The sequence below is a fragment of the Leptinotarsa decemlineata genome, unplaced genomic scaffold (genome assembly GCF_025532065.1).
Source record: "Leptinotarsa decemlineata unplaced genomic scaffold, Ldec_3_MD MMD2_tig00078422_RagTag_RagTag, whole genome shotgun sequence".
NCBI lineage: Eukaryota > Metazoa > Arthropoda > Insecta > Coleoptera > Chrysomelidae > Leptinotarsa > Leptinotarsa decemlineata.
The window spans coordinates 8388100-8405669 of NW_027412747.1; the positions used below are offsets into that span (position 1 = coordinate 8388100).

The 17570-nt window shown below is 38.7% G+C and overlaps 1 protein-coding gene across 3 annotated transcripts in view; it reads right to left on the minus strand.

The window, feature by feature from the left end:
• Window positions 1-191: 191 nt before the first annotated feature.
• The window catches only part of LOC111504437 (uncharacterized), a 60708-nt gene continuing 43329 nt past the window's right edge, over window positions 192-17570 (minus strand). For 2 of the 3 annotated variants that reach the window (XM_074186057.1, XM_074186059.1), the window contains exon 7: window positions 3851-4147. In XM_074186057.1, coding sequence (XP_074042158.1) covers window positions 4050-4147 — 98 coding nt within the window. In that variant the 3' untranslated portion in view covers window positions 3851-4049. Of the gene's footprint in view, window positions 1461-3850; window positions 4148-17570 lie in introns of those variants that run through there. The other variant, XM_074186058.1, reaches the window with a different exon arrangement.

Below are 17570 nucleotides of genomic sequence, written 5' to 3' on the forward strand. Positions count from 1 at the left end.
TATATAATTCTAAATAATTTGCATTTTTATAACTATTAGGTTATAAATATTTTTTTTCAATAATTCAGTATGTATTAAATTAATAACATTTACCTACTCGTGTAATTATAAAGTTATCGAGGGAAACATTTTAATTATTTTTTAATTCTAATCTTATTTATACCCATTAGTTCCCAACTGAATAAAAAGAAAAGAGTATAATGTTTTTATTGAAAAATACAATTTCATACATTTATGAACGATGAAATTTAAAACATTTGATAATGATAAGAACTACAAGTTGTAAATTCAATTTACTTCTATAAAATATATAATGAACACCCCACAGTTGAATCCACTTTTTTATCGTGTTCTTTAATTTCCAATGACCAGTTATCAGTATCCACTGTGTTATAATATTTCAAAATATAAATCAAATACTTATATAGAAATGTCAGTTTTAGTACTTCCGAAATGGTTAAAAAAAATTATTTTTTACTTTGATATCCACACGCGCCAAGCAAAAATGATGAGGACTTGAATTATCTGAGTAATCTGAATAATTTTGGATAATTGGAAATACTATAACAGAAGAATGTTTCTTTCCATTGGCAAACAAGAATATTCTGATAGCCAGCTTGAAATTTGTCAGCCTATCTTTCCCAGATAATAATTCAAAATCTTTATTTGTAATTTGTTTCATTTCACAATTGAAACTATTAGGGAAATATAGTAATTTCTTTCAATGTTTTCATAATATTCTGAAGCAGAGACTAGTCCATTTGGTGACATAGTCAGATCAACAGGTTATGTAATAAATCTAGGTGTGACTACTGCCCCTGAGAGAACCGGAAGCATGATAAAATGAAAAAATATTTTTTAATTAGGAAACATTTCCTCCAAAAACATTTTAATACAAAAAAACTGTTTACTTCTTTACATCTGTTCTACTTCAATACCCTTAAAAGTCCAAATTACCAAATCACATCAAAACTTGTCAGTTATTTCAAGAAGTCCTTGAATGTGATATTGATATTTATGATTTTTCAAAAAAAATCCGTAACTCTTTTATCGCAGGTTATTTTACCAAGAAAGCATGCCTCATTGAGATTGGAATTTCTACATGAATAAGTATAGGTATTTAAACTCAACCAAGCCATCATTATCTATTAACCCATCTGGAAATCCAGCAATGAACTGATATTCCGAATGAATTAGGTGTTAAACCAGAGAAATCACACTTGTTGCTGGTTAATGCTTCATATGAGGCATGAGAGTTTGCTGGCCAAACTTTGATGATATGACTTGTCGGATCATTTTTGTGTGGCTCTCCAGCTTACTGAAAGAACGTTCCTTGCAAGTGTCCGTCGGAGAATCCAATATATTGCTTTACTGGCGTTTCCTCATTTCATTTGTACTCCAGGACATCGGCTGCGGATGCACATCTTCACCGGCAGCAGGTTGCATATCTTAACGAGGATCTAGAAGTGATTTCGAATTGAGGTGAAAGTAATCAGGTTCAATGGGGAATGTTCCTCAATTTGGGTTATTACAGCAAATGCAAGTTTGAACAAAATGAAGTTGAGTTTAATTCATGAGTTTTTCAAATTCACTTCGAAAAGTATTCAAATTGATGTTTCAAATGTTGGGTTTTAATTTTTAAAGGAATTTTTTTCTAATTCACATATTGGCAACAGCAACAAGTTGAAATAATTTCTACGTACCTAGATATTCTACTTTAAAAAAGGAAAATTATTTTAATAAATCAACAATTGAGACGAAATATAAATTATAGTTCAATACCGCCTTCACAAGCCACATAAACAACAGTTGTTTTGTTATTTATTTATATAGAGGAAGATAGGTTAGGTGCACAAAATGTCATATGTCACAGAATGTCTCGGAACATAAGTAAACAGAACAGCACGCCTCTGAAATATGTCATCTTTGTTTGTCTCTTACAGGTAACAGATTCATTGTCCTTTATTAGCTATAACCGATGTTGCCAAATGGTGAAATAAAAACGAATCCCTTTAAATGTTGAATGCATTATTTCATTTCTCTTTTTTAAGTATTTAAATAATTTTTTAAAGAAAAAGGTTGAAATGATGAGTTTAAAATGCGTTGTTTTAGAACTCTTTTATGAAAACTACTTGATTTTCGTCAGGAGGAACATTCCCCATTCAATGCCACTAAAACCCAAGCCTCGATTTTCTCCAAAAAGATAAATGTGTTCGAACCGTATATAATAATGTCAGGGCACACAATTTCGCTTTCTGCTTCGATAAGTTTGTCACGAGTTAAAATGGACACCAATATGTCTTGGCACAATCATGTCGCTGGAATTCCAAAGGCTGCTTCTCAAAAGCTTGGAACACTGTTCCGAACCAGAAAACTGTACATACCTCAGCAACTTTTGATGCTTTATAAAGCTCAGATCAGACCTTTGGAGTATTGTTCTCATTTTCTCATTTTACACCCATATGGGGTGTAGGCGTATCTACGTGAATATATATAAATATACACAATTCACAAAAAAAATTATCATTCAAAGGTGTCTGAAGGTGTTCGATACATACTCATTGAAACCAACCATCTCATTGCACTCAATCAGCTTGGAATTCCAACTGTCTCCTTTTACAATAAATGCAACAATCTGGATTGAAATTTCTTGACTGTTGTGATTGAGAATTATCAAATGGCTGTTTGAGTGATGTTCTTAAAAAGTTATTTCGAAGCCCTTTTTTTGCCAAATTTTTTTGGGAAGCAAGTCCCTTATTAAGATATTCAATTTGAGTTCTGCAACATTTTGTTTTGGAAATACAAACATGATATTCTTTGAAAGTAAATAATACATCCTAAAAATTGAAGCTTAAGCCTACAATGAAGGTATTCTAGGCTTCACTCTATCACTTGAAACAACAGTATTAGGCTCAAGCTTCAATTTTTAGAATTAAGACGATTTTAAATCGCACAGATCTGAGGCAAAAATTTTTACAGGAACAGATCTGAAATTATGCAACCTAGGTGCATCCAACGTAAATAATACATATTTTCTAATTTTCCTGATAATTAGACTACATTTTTGCCTTCCTTAGCAAGAGTCCTTGTTACAATACCGAACTATCTTTCAACTGTAGCATTACTAAGCCTATCATTACTATTTAAAAGAATACCACTACAAAGAGGGGTAAACGAAATGTGGGCTGTGAAAAAATTATCAAAAAATTTGAAATTATTGTATTCATTCATATGTCATTTCATATGTATATACATTTTTTTATATCATTTCTCTACTTGAATTTATTGATGATTTTCTCTTTTTTATTTGCATTATCACTGTTGATGTGCAAACCAATTTGTGAAAATAAAGAAATTATTATTATTATTATAACTAACATTATTTAATTCATCATTGAGAGAAATTCTGTTAGAATCACACGTCAAAAGGTAAGACCCTCAGAAGTCGCACAAGTTTCGACTTCTGAGGGTTGTTGTTCGTAGGGGTGCGACAGCTGGTTAACGGAAAAACAGATTTTTTTTAAACAGAGAAATTCTGACTTCTAGTTGTTTTGACTATTGTTAAAAAATTTCATTACATAAAAGTTTTTAAACCAAGCACAAAATATTTCCCATTATTGATATTATATGCAGAGCTATGATTTTCTTTTAGATGTAGTAGCTCAGGTAGTACTGATTTTTTCTTTCGGATTTGTATTTCACACATCAAAATACGTGAGTACACATAATTTTTTTTCACAAAATCGGCAGGTACAGCCTATCTGAAATTTTACCGTGTAGAATTTTCAAATATCTGAGATGAATAATATCATTTTCATGAAACTTAAGATAGTATCAGAATTATACTAGATTTAATAAAATTTTAAAATATATTAAATTCAGCGGTCTCTTCATTAATATCTTTTTAAACTTCTATACCTATGTGTACATAAAATATATTTTTACAGGAATAAATAAATAACATCATTGTATTTCAATCACTAACATAAACGGATGAATTAATTGGGCGTAACAATTTGTAGTATGGACATACTTTCCTTCTGGCAACATCAAGCTCCAGATTCTCCTAAACTTTCCTCTACAAGATCTATTTTGGACAAAGTTTCTTTTTCATCTTGTGACAGCAAATCGTCCCTTTCGTCTTTACCTAAGAAAAGAGATATGATAAATATACTTGTGATAATGTAGAAGACATCACAGTAAAAGGACTGGTCATGAGGGGATGTCCACAGGGAGGGGTCTTATCACCCCTTCTCTGGAACATAGTTCTGGATACCCTAATTAATCACCTTAACAAAAATGGATTCTACACAATTGCATACGCAGATGACATAGTTATCTTGCAGACCGGCAAATTTGTAAACACACTGTGCGATAGAGCGCAGGATGGGCTCAAATTGATAGAAACATGGTGTAAGGAACACTCACTGTCGATCAATCCCAAGAAGACTGAGATGGTCCTTTTCACCAGGAAAAGAAGTTTAACGGGCTTAAAACCTCCCGAAATCTTCAAAAGCCAACTAAACTTCTCTGAAGAGGTGAAATACCTTGGTACTATCCTCGACAAGAAGCTAACATGGAACTCTCATCTACAGAGTAGAGCAAAAAGAGCATACGTGGCTTATGAGCAATGTCGGAGGACAGTGGGACGCGCATGGGGTCTTTCACCCCGTGTAGTCGCCTGGATCTACACTGCAATAATAAGACCTATGTTAACGTATGGAGCCATTGCATGGGGACCGAAAGTTCCACAAGCAACGGCCATCCAAAAATTATATCAAATACAGCGACTGGCTTGTTTAAACATCACAGGAGCCATGAGAACAACACCAACCGCGGCAATGGAATTAATCACGGGTCTGACCCCTCTGGATCTGTACGTTAAGGAGGTTGCGTTAATGGCCATGGTACGATTGCACACGGCTGGTGAAAACCTAGAAGTAGGAATGGGTCGATTAAGGCTGGGCCTATGGCGGGAAGCGCTTACTGCGCAACCTCTGCTGCAGGCAACAAGTGATGCAATTGAATCCAGGTTTGTGTTTAATAAACCCTACAAAATACAAATTAAGCAGAACACAGAGTCAGATGCTACAAATGCAATACGGATTTATACAGATGGCTCAAAAACCAAAGAAGGCTCAGGATGTGGAGTGTACTCCAGATCACTAAGCCTAAGGATTAAGTGGGGAATGGGAAGAAATACCAGCCTGGTCCAAACAGAACTGGCTGGTATCTCAATCGCCACAAAAGAAATAACCAAGAAAAGAATTTCTGGCAAAAACATAACAATCTGCACTGATAGCAGACAAGCACTATTAGCCTTGAACAGACACCGTGTTACTTCAGGGCTACCACTAGAGTGTCACCAAGATTTAGCCAAAGCCTCGGTAGATAATAACATTATCCTGAGGTGGGTTAAAGGGCACGACAGGAGTAAAGGTAATCGCATTGCCGACTCTTTAGCCAAGGAAGCGGCTGGACTAAGAATTTTAGGATCAAGTGGCACCCACGGCCTGATGACTTCGACAATTGCGGAACTAGTCAAAAGTTACACCCATGCTCAATCTCTAAAGAGATGGGATGAAATCGAAGGATGTAATCTTGCCAGGATCACCTTGGGCGACCCTGGGAAGCTGGCGCCGACGAAATATCTGGCGATGACCAGGAAAAATCTACGCCTTACAGTAGGATTTCTGACTGGCCACTGTCAGCTAAGGAAACACCTACATAATATGGGGCTAGTGGACACACCTCTATGCAGGATGTGTGAACAGGAAGATGAGACTGTCAGGCATGTCCTGTGCGAGTGCCCGGAGTTATCGTCAATAAGAGAGTGTGTGTTCGGCGAGTCTTGGCCTACACCTGCCGATATAAAGGAGATGTCTCCCAGCGACCTGTCCACCTTCCTGGAAAGGACAGGATGGACGACGACCTAGGAGGACAACTCCTCGGGAGGATGTACAATGGGTCACATGTGGCCTAAGTGCGTGGGCTTACACTCACCCTCTCTACTCTACAGATACAGATACAGATATACTTGATGTCGAATTTGGAAGGCACAGTCTTGCCAACCTCCTTTTTTTTAAATAATTCAGATAGTTTTTAAAAAATTTACTCATTTCTTTCAAATAAATACTATATTTTCAAGTTTAGTTGGTACATTTTGATAACTTCAAAAAAATTTAAGATCGAAAAAATGTGACGTTTGTTGTTATAAAAAACAAACACACGTGTGGAGATGACGAAATACCAGTAACACTGATGAAAATATGTTTAGATGATATTCCCAAAATAATTTGCTATATAATGAATAACACATTCAAATATGGAATGTTTCCTCAACAATTAAAACTAGCTCTCATAACACCAATATACAAAAAAGGAGATTGTGAATTGTTGGAAAATAATAGGCCATTGTTTTCTAAACTTTTTGAAATGGCGATATGTGATAGATTAATTATCTTAATGAAACATTGTAAACTTTTAAACCCAACTCAACACGGATAAAGGAAGATTAATTGACACAGCAATTATACAGTTTACTGCAAACATTATCGAGTTATTTGAAAATGTGGAAATACTTCTTGGAATATGCTTAGACCTTTCTAAAGCATATGACTGCCTTATCACAAACTTGAAAAATATGGAATTAGAGGGCCTGTATTGAAATGGTTTGAGTCACATTTATCAAATCGCCAACAGAGAACGAAATTTATAAAAAATGGACAGATATTTAAGTCTGATATCAGGGAAAATACTATAGGCATTCCACAGGGAAGTGTGACAGGTTCTATTCTATTTGTAATTTTCATGAACGACATCTTAGATATTTGAAATAACGAGGGGGCTACTATCACTAATTATGCCGATGACACAAATTTACTGGTTCCTAGCTGCAACTATCGAAATTTAATCACTAAATCATCCCATTTAGTCGAAAAAACACAGCACTGGTTTTGTAAAAATGGCCTTATTCTTAACACCGATAAAAACAAGGTGATTCTATTTAGAACCCTTCAACAAAGAATTGAGTTACCAACAACTGTTCACTCAGCAAATAATCAAATGAAAGTAGAAACCTCAACAACATTATTAGGTAAACACATCAATGAGCATCTTCAGTGGCATACCCACATTATAAACTTAGGAAAAAAATTGAAACAAATCTGCTACAGTGTAAGGATTATTAGTAGGTACATATCTTAACAAAAAATCGATAAAAATCATATATGCAGCAAATTTTGAGTCTTCCTCAAAATTAGGTATATTATTCTTGGGATCTTGTAGTGGCATCTCGAATATATTTGGAATTCAAAAAAAGGATCAAATCATACCTACCCTTTGCGGAATGCAAATACATGTCTTCCTATTTGTGGGCTAATACTTACAGAAAAGCATCCGTCATAGGCATCAATTAAGTTTTTCTATAAATTACCACAAAATATTAAATCCTGTGAGGGCCTTAACAATTTAATAAAATATGGGAAAGATTTCCTTATAGACTTGGAATCATATTCAATTCTGGAATATCTGGATTACTGTTAACTTCATTTTATATTAAGATGATTTTATTTATACTGCATACTGATGGTTTTTCTTTTTAATGTTTGTACAATCTGTCTGACGTTGTTGCATTTCATGTTTTTATGTTGCAGAACAATGTAAAGCATACCCTTTAATATATTATATCATTATTATTTTTTTTACCGAAGTATACGCTGGTTAGGCCCTATCTCCCATAGCCCCGATACATTCGAGAGGGCGCGCCAGCATTATGAACCAACGACCACTCCCCACACCGTGGGGTAAGTGATCATTGGGTCTGTGAATCATGTACCCTGAGCCGTTCAATCTTCCGAACCGCAAGGCGGGGATCTCATCCTTCCGATTCGGAAAGCGATTGGACGATACACGGTGGTGTTGATTTGCCAGATGTCAGCCTCTTCTGTTAGAACACTATGAACCTCCGCATCCAGACAAGCCAGTTTCTGTGGCTTCAAGGGCCTAATTCTGTGGAGCGCCCTGCGTGTTCTGATTGACTTCATTGGTGGCATGTGGCACGATGCGAGTCTCCTCTCCAGCCATGCCAACGGGTGGTAGAACTGTCACTTCAACTACTTCGTTAGCAGGCTGGGAAGGAACTATATAGCTCTGTCACCGAAGATAGGATACGAAATCTCTAAGATTTTGGGCGGAAAAGACGGCATGCTCCGGATGTGTTTTACACCACAGAGCATGCAATCTCGCCATGTACCCTCTTTGCACGGGGTCACTACTCTCGTAGCAATGCATAAGGCTATCTCTTAGCTCATGCGTCCACTTAAAGCGTCCGTTGTCATCGTTAAGGGCCTCACCACCTTGCCTCTGACCCCTCCGAGCGGGTAGATTGTGGGGGCTCCTTCCTCGATTACTAGGAACCAAGTGTTGGGTCCACCGGGTGGTTAGCCCAGTGCTGCCGGTCCGGTTTTGAACCAGTTGCTCAGGTAAGTGGTGGCGCAACTCACCAAAGGCTAAGGGTATTAGTGGCCATCCCTGCCTATGAATTATTATTATTATTTTCACCGTAGTGTGGGCTGGTCAGGCCTTATCCCCCGAAGCCTCGATACATTCGGAAGGGCGCGCCAGCATTATCACCCAACGACCACTCCCTGTGCCGTGGGGTAAGTGATCATTGGGTCCGAAAATCAGGTGCCCTGAGCAAGCGCACTGAGCCAAGAATGGCAGCCTTCTGCCTCTGTCTGACTAAGATTTCTACCTTGGTGCGGCAAGCTGGTATGATTTTAAGATTCGAGAGTAGAGAGGACATCATTCCACCAAGGACTCCAATAATCAGAACAACCATCTTGACAGAGTGATCTGGATAGAGTCTGCGGAGTTCGAAGAGAAAATCTCGATATTTAATCCGTTTTTCCTCCTTTCTTCGGACGATATTGGTCTCACCAGGAGCTGAAAACTCGTTTTGCTCTGGTGGTCGAGAAAAACTACATCAGGCTTATTAGGCCTTAGGGTGGGGAACGAATAGCTGCAATAAATTCGACACTTCTCATTCCCCACAACGGATTCAATATCTCCCGGAGCGTAGGGCAACACCGGTGTCTCGTCAATACCGTAAGAGTGCCGTAGATGGTAATATAGAACTCTTAGGGCCGCGTTATGACGATGGATATAGGCCGAGTGTCTCGGGCGCCTCGCGGCAGGTACCTCACTGATCACCTCGTTCAGTGTCGAAAACTAAACAGAGTTCATCAGCTGCACGGGCAGCTGCCCTAAAGAGAAATGCTCCAATTCCTGCTCTCTCATGGCCACGGACCATGCAGAGAAGGGGATCCGAACTCCTGACGACTTTACAGGTTATATCCAGCACAATTCTGATATGTAGACCCTCCAAACTCAAAAGTCCACGGCCTCCCTGTTGTCGGGGGAAGTACAACCGTGGAACGGACGATTTGGGATGCAAACTTCTATAAAAATGTATAATTTTTCGGGTCTTTACGTCGAGTTGATACAGCTCCTCCCGAATCCATTTCACTACTCCAAACGAGTAGAGTAAGATTGGAACGACAAGCATATTTGTTGCAGCAACTTTGTTCTTCCCCGACAGTTCCGATGACCAGATCTGTCGAAGTTTGTGCTGTACTTGCCGCGGAAAGAGTTCTTCACTGCTATTACCTCTTTTGAGTGGCGTTGTTCCACCCCGAGGTAAGTATACGTCTCTCCGGCATCCAAATGGTGTAGAATGCTTCCATCTACGAGCTGCGCATCCTCTCCGTAGTACTCGCATCGTCCTCTTTTGAGATGGACCATTGCACATTTGACTATCCTAAATGGACAGCGAGAAAGGCCCTATACCAAACAGTCCATTGTTTACTCTCTCACGTAAAAATTACAGATAGAAACCTGATAAATATCAGGTTGTCATTAACATATAACCGGGTAGAAAAAAACTAAGAACTCATTGGGTTACCTTCATTCAATGACTCTCATTGTCGCAGGTGATTGTACTGACAGATTTATAAAAATGCTCCAATTTAATTGTTTGATTGATTTGAGTCATCTGCTGATGATCTAACTTGCTGAGGAAAACACGCGTCAAGAGAAAATATTTTTGTTCTGGCGTGTAAAAAGTGTTCTCAATAGATGAAAATTGATACAGTTAAATTTGTATAGATTCTGCCACGTCACATGATTGATAAGACTGCGAATAGTCAGGATGCTTCATAGGTGGCTCTGTGAATTATTATAATAATCTACTACGAACATGAGGCTCATGATCATAGTGATTTCTCATTGTGAGCGAAGCGATGTGCATTAGTGGCTGATGTTCTGGGATCCAAATAGAAAGAAGAGACAAGTTTGAAGTTGACAGAAAAAATAGAATGTGGAAATCAATATGAATGTTTGTGAAACCCCAGCCACAACATAAATCTAAAATAAAATCCTTATCTTTTTGCTCTAGCGTTGATGATTAATGTATCCTGAAGTAAAACTTCAATAGTTACTTATGAAGTAACGGTTTTCGAAAAAGCTGAAGAGCTGCGAACAACAAGTTATTACATGAAAGTTTGACAAGTAAAATTTCAGCAAACAGTAGCGCGTCATTACATCACCTTATATTCTGATTTGTAGGCATATAGATATAGGGAGGTGGGGATATGGCAACGCTGTTTGTGACCGACACTTTCTGACCACAGAATTTTGTAAGGAGTTGATATATGTGAACTTGGAAAATGGTAGTTTGAGTCTCTCTTTTCAAATTCCTTTACTAGTTCTCTTCATCCCTTTCTCCCTATTTACTACCTTGACTCTCCAGTTTCCAGTCATCTCTTTTGCGGTCTTTCGTTTTTTATTTTTCCATTATTTCTAAAATTACTCCCCGACTGAGGAAAACTTTTCGTCTAAATATTGTAAAAACTGCGTTAACTGTCGGTGATTCAGTCCTTTCCAGGTATGTTCGGATTAAAAACAGGTGTTCCGTCTTCACCTCCATTTTTTTTTGTGTTCATATAATTAGGAGATATTGTGTTTGTCTGATTATTTTTTCCCATATTTTTTTTCTCATTATCGTGAGAACGACTGTGCGTTCCATGTTGGGAGAAGGCTGGCTCGCACAGAAGTGAACAGATACCTTTTTGAATCGGTTGTCAACTTCTCGATAAGTGATCTACCTCGATAATAATAATTTCGCTCTACAAGTGCAAGACTTCGATAATAATAGTTATTCATATAAACACTTGTGTTTATGCCCAGTTTCCTCTCTAAGAAAAGAAATTCAATCAACGTTGGATCTGGATGCAGAACGATTCCAAGGTAGGAAAACACAGTCTCGTGTAATAAATTCTCATCATTATTCTCTGGCCATTGAAAGGCAACTTTATAAAACCGGTCAAACACTCTTTGAGATAGCGAACTCCTATTTTTTTGACAGTCCATTTATCAAATACAAAACAACAGGAAACATAGGCAAGTACCAAACTCTTTCAAATTGCTGAGCCAATTTTCCTCTAGTGAGTTTTCTCAAATATCCTTTTTTGTTGAAGAAATTTATTTTCATACTCAACTCTGGAACATGCCTGATTCCTTTTTCTATACACTCCAGCCTTCAAAGAGCCATTCCACGGCTATCATTAAGCTTAACCGGCTCCGTCTCCTCTTGAGCTATTGTGAACTGCATGATGTATTCTGCTCTCTTGAGTTCTTTGGAGTAAATAGTATTTGTAGCTCTAATTTCAAGACATGAAACATTTCTTTACTGTGTCGTGAAATTCTTCATTACTCACTATGGTGTCTTCACATTCGCAGATGTGATAATTGATGAACTGTTCACCTAACTGAAGGTTGGATAACAGCGCAAATATTGTCCACCCCAATCTACATTTAGTAGTGATAGGTTGGCCTTCACATCACTCTTTGACACGAAGTGGTAGGTACAGCTAAGTCCCAGTTATCTAATCCAATCAATATACCGGGCTTGACGTTGTCGTAATCAACGGTAAGTTTTGCCATCTCTAGAGTTTGTTGCGGGAGGCTGAGGGATTTTACTGTTCATACAGAACGATTATTGAATAGCTCAACACCTGTAAAATTACACATGATTGAAAGGAGTACCTTTCGTGAGTGCTTTTCAATACGATTCTGTTCACCGGTCCATTTTAGACACAACGGTTCCGTTTTTCCTTGTATGTCGAGATCTTTGGCGATATCTTCATGTACCATCGATATTGATGATCCTTCATCCAAAAAGGGAAACGTTGTTACTTCTTTATCTCCATCCTTGAGGGTAACGGGCAATATTCTGAAACGAACACTTAATGAAGAGTTCTGATGATAAACGTTCACTTCCGATCTTATGTTTCCATTCGATTGGGATGATGAATTATGTTGAACACTTTTAAAGTTTTTATGATGAAGTGGATGATGCTTCCGTTGGTAGTCATTCTCATTACATTTTACTGGATATTTACAGGGAAATCCATGTCGTTTCAGACACAACCTGCACAGTTTCAGGCCTTTGACGACTTTCCATTCATCAGTTATGGATTATTCTTGGAACTTACTTATTAGTCAGTGGGCTCTGCTTGATGACTGGCAGTAAGCAAATCTAAAGAAATGAACTTTAAACGTTCAAGCCAGTCTCGAATATACCTACACAGTAGGTTGAATGGACTGACGCCTATCAGAAAACAACTACTCCCCTGGCTAATACCACGAAGGGTGTTGGATTATATCCGACAGGTGTCAGTGCAGGAATCTTCACAGAAAATTTCCTGGGTATGCAATTGGCAATACAACTGAAAGAGTCGACCTTCATTTTTGAAACGGGCACACTTGCAGAGCGGTTTCGGGCTCATTAGTCACTCATTAGTGCAAGATAATGGCCATCTTCGACCTTAAGTCAATGAAATTCCATAACTGAACATCGCCGAAATCCATCTTGATTTTATTCAGGTTGAAGCCTGGCTCCCTTCCCCTTTTAACTGATGTTTGCCAGAAAGACAAACGGGTCATAACTGATATGGGTGTTAAATGGTATGGCGGCATGAATGTCCTCAGACATCAGTACCGCCCTTCACGATGTACCCCTGCCTGGATGGGGTCGGGTCCTTCTATATCGGGAGGGGTCGTCTATAGCATAATCCATAGCTTCCATGACTAATAGGTTTTCATGAGTTCCTGCATCATCAAAAACTCTTTGATTTCTCGACTGGATGGACTGCCGAATGGAAGGCAGCTGCAAATCTCTGCGGATGGCTTCATTCCGCACGAACCAAGGAGCATTCACAATCATCCTTATTAGCTTGTTTTGTAACCTTTCCAGAATGGAAATGTTGGACGGAGCCGCTTGTCCCCAGACGCCTGAAGCATACATGATGACAGACTTGAACATCGTATTGTAGATGGTAATTTTGTTTTTTAGACTCATTTTTGATTTTCTATTTATCAGAGGGTACAGACGTGCTATCCGACCCTCGATCTTAGATTTGACGCACATTATGTGAGCCTACGGTCTATTAGAAGGCCGAGATACTTTACCCGCGCTTGCCAGTTAATCTCCCTTCCAGAGATTCTCACTTTCCTGGCCGGAGAAGATTTCAATCTTCCAATGGTTATTGCCTGAGTCTTATCCGGGTTCACTCGGATCTTCCAATCAAGGTACCAGCGCTCGAGGTCGTCCAATGCACGTTGCATATAGACGACACCGAGCTCCCGACCCATGGAAGATGAGAGGAGAGCCGTGTCATCGGCGTAAAGAGATATCTTCACACGCTCGGGCCTCGGAAGGTCACTGGTGTAAAGTGAGTACAACGTCGGAGAGAGCACGGCCCCCTGTGGCACTCCAGCAAGGATCTCTCTGTTATCAGACAGAGATCCCTCTACTCTAACCACCGGACAAGGCCCCGAGGTAGGTCGAACGCGTTTAGCTTGTGCAGAAGACCTTCGTGCCAAACTCGGTCGAAGGCCTTCGAGATATCTAATAAGACGATATGCACTTTTTTATTAGTGTTCAACTCGCGGATTGTATTTTCCACCAGCCTTAGAGCCTGTAACTCAGTGGAGTGGTCTCTCCTGAAGCCGAATTGTTCATCAGGCAGAACATTTCGGTCCTCAACTTCTTCGTTGAGCCTTTGGAGAACAACTCTTTCAGCCAGCTTAGCCGCCGAAGAGAGTAGACTTATCGGGCGATAGTTCTGTGGGAACAGCGGGTTCTGACCCTGTTTTGGGATCATGACGACGACCGCATGCTTCCACCTACTGGGGAAGTGTCTGAGGGCTAACGAACTATTAATTATATTTAGTAAGCACTCGACGCATTTGTCCGGGAGCCTCTTCAACAACTTGTTAGTTATTGAGTCGACCCCCGGTGCTTTCTTAGCTTTTGCGGCTCTGATATATCCCTTCAGCTCTTCCACAGAAGCTGGACGGATGTCGTCATCGTCATCTTCCCTGAGGAATCGGTGAACCCGGTCTTCCAACAGCATATCGCGATCAATGTCGTCATCGTCGTCAACGTTAAGCTGAAACTGACGTTCCATCGAATCAGCAAAGGCTAACGCTTTGTCGGCGGGGGAGTAGCATACTCCGCGCTCTCCGTGAATGGGTGAGAGAGCAGTCTTCTTCCCCTTGAGCCTGCGAGTGACTCGCCAAAGCTCGTCACTCCCAGGTTCAAAGGATTCCAACAGCTCTTCCCACCTTTCGTTTCGATAATCAATGATGGCCTGCTTGACTTGATTGGCCATCCTGTTTGCCGCAATTTTATCCCCTGGGAAAAGGGTTCGCTGATAGAGCCTTCTCAGGCGATTTCTCTCTCGTATCAAGGCTTTGATACGAGGGGGAAACTCATTATAGCTATAACTGAACATCGGAATTCTTTCAGTTCCTAAGTTGGAGCGAAACAACAAAATGTTACTCCATCTAGTGGACAAGGTACTAACCACTGCATATCCGTAATTTGCCCGATTCCTCTGAATAAGGAAGAAAAACTTTCTTATTAGTCAGTGGGCTCTGCTTGATGACTGGCAGTAAACAAGTTCATTTCTTTAGATTTATTCTTGGAACTGTTTGCAATCCGATATATACCTGCAGGTTTCACTACATACTTTACACTTCAACATACAGTATGAATTATAACATTGATGACACATTGTTTCTTTTGATATATTGAGTATTCATAAGTTATGCAAGGTATTAGTAGTAGCTACGGTGAAATGAAAATAATTATTCATTCATTAATGTTTGTTTCTCGATAGAGTACAGTTCGTTAAATGTAGTGCGTTAGTCAGTTGCTGTTTGAAATATTAATGAAATATAAGGGTATTACAGTGGAAGTTCAGTGTATTATTTCTACTTGAAGTTCACATACGAAGTGGGATAGTAATTTACATGAATATACATGAGTCGATGAATTTCTACCTTATCATCCAGTAAATCTTTCTCATTCTCAACCTTATCGAATGTAAGAAGCTTGAAATCAACACAAAAAATAACGAAATAAAACGAACGTAAGTAGAAATATTTATACTAGTTTGAATATTGATAAGCCATTGATTCCGATATTCGGTCCAGCCTATCAAGTAATTGAATCCGTTCGGCAGGTAAAATAGAAAACTGAAAAGTATTTGTCGACTATGCACGTAAATGATACCACTCATCCAAACAAATATTTTCTCTGTGAATAAAATATGGAGACATTTCTTTTGAAATTTTTCGTAGTTACATTGAATTTGGAAAAGTGTTTTAATTGTAGCTGCATACTATTCACAGAAAAAGGGACATAAACAAAGTGATCATTGTCTTTGAAAAATAAATAAATAAACTGAATTCAAATTCATCCAAATTCTCGTCAGTATAGGATATCTAGTTAAAAACCTGGGTCATGTAAATAGGGCCCACAGGATATGACAAACCATTTCACCGAGATTCTTACTGTTGTTTTACTGATGAATAAATGTAAAAAATATTTCAAAAGGCATTAAATGCAAATTGAATGAAACTTTCTTAGAATTCAGATGTTATAAATGTAATAAAGGCGATCAGTCAATAAGAAACTGAAAATAGTCAAACATTCTCAGCAACAGTGTATGAGTCGTAATTAAACAAAAAAGGTCCATTCCACTCAGTCCCTGAATTGAAATGGGTTTTGGAAAACCGCCTTCATACACATTCGTACTATAAAAAAAATATTAACTTGATATGGGTATTTGATTTTTTATGAAAAAAAACAATTGCTCAGGAAGTGAAATCGTTGTTAAGTGTCAGAAGTGTCAGATCAAATAGATTTCAATACTGTTAGGACAGTTTGTTGCAATATGATGTCATCATCAGTTGCAATTATTTGAACATTTAAGTTTGGCTATTATAAAATATGGTTAGCACATAGTTTTCAAACGAATTTCTTCTTCGTTATTGTTCAAATGCATATCAGAAGCGAAGCTGAGAAACTGATATCTCCAAACTCAATCGTATGTCATTTGAGAAAAATATTTTCTCTCTTAATAACTTCTTGATAACAATACAGAGTCAAGTTCTGTCTGCGTGAACCCCGTTCTCCGAGTGGAAAGAAACCAGACAAGCTTGAATCATTCAGGGCAGGAGGGTTATTATGCTGGCATTCCATTTGGATTCCAGGACATCGGCTGTGGATGCACATCTTCACCGGGAGCAGGGAGTTGCATATTTTAATGAGGATCTGAAAGTGATTTCGAATTGGGGTGAAAGTAACCAGGTTCAATTCAATGTCACAAAAGCTTGGGCATCGGTTTTCATAAAAATAATAATTTTTCCCAACCGGATATAATAATGTCAGGTCAGACAATTACACTTTCTGCTTAGATAAGTTTGTTGAGGGTTAAAATGGACACCAATATGCCTTGGCAAAATCATGTCGCTGGAATTGCAAAGTCGGTTCTCAAAAGCTTGGAACACTGCTCCGAACTAGAAAACTGTACACACCTCAGCAACTTTTGATGTTTATAAAGCTCAGATCAGACCTTCTTTGGAGTATTGTTCTCATGTATGGAGCTCCGCCCCTAAACATACCCTGAAGCTGCAAGATTCCATCCAGAAAAGAGCTATCCATCTGATTGGAGACACGAACATCACTAGCAACCTTGATAGTCTGGAACATCGAAGGAAGGTTGGAGATTTGTATCTCTTCTGTAGATACTTGCACGGGAGATGTTCAAGTGACTTGGCACATTTGATTCCACCAAGAGCGGTACATATCAGAAATACGCGACGGACTGTGGTTGCTCATCGTTTTGAAGTTCATCTCAGTACACCTCGCACTCTACTGTTTAAGAACTGTTTCAATTGGAGAACTGTGCTCGAGTGGAATAAACTTCCTGAGAAGGTGAAAGGACTTTTAGTCCCGAAGCTGTAATACTTGTAGAAGAAATATAATCCCTAAGAATAAAAAAGGCGGCTCTGGTTCCTTCAAACAAACGCTGTAAGTAATTAATTGAAGCTTTTTTGTTTCAGTTGAAATATAGCAGTCATCATCTGGTCAGGAATGGCCGAGTGTGAACAGGCATTATTGTCAACAACGTCAATGGAGGCAAATTATGGCTGTGGAG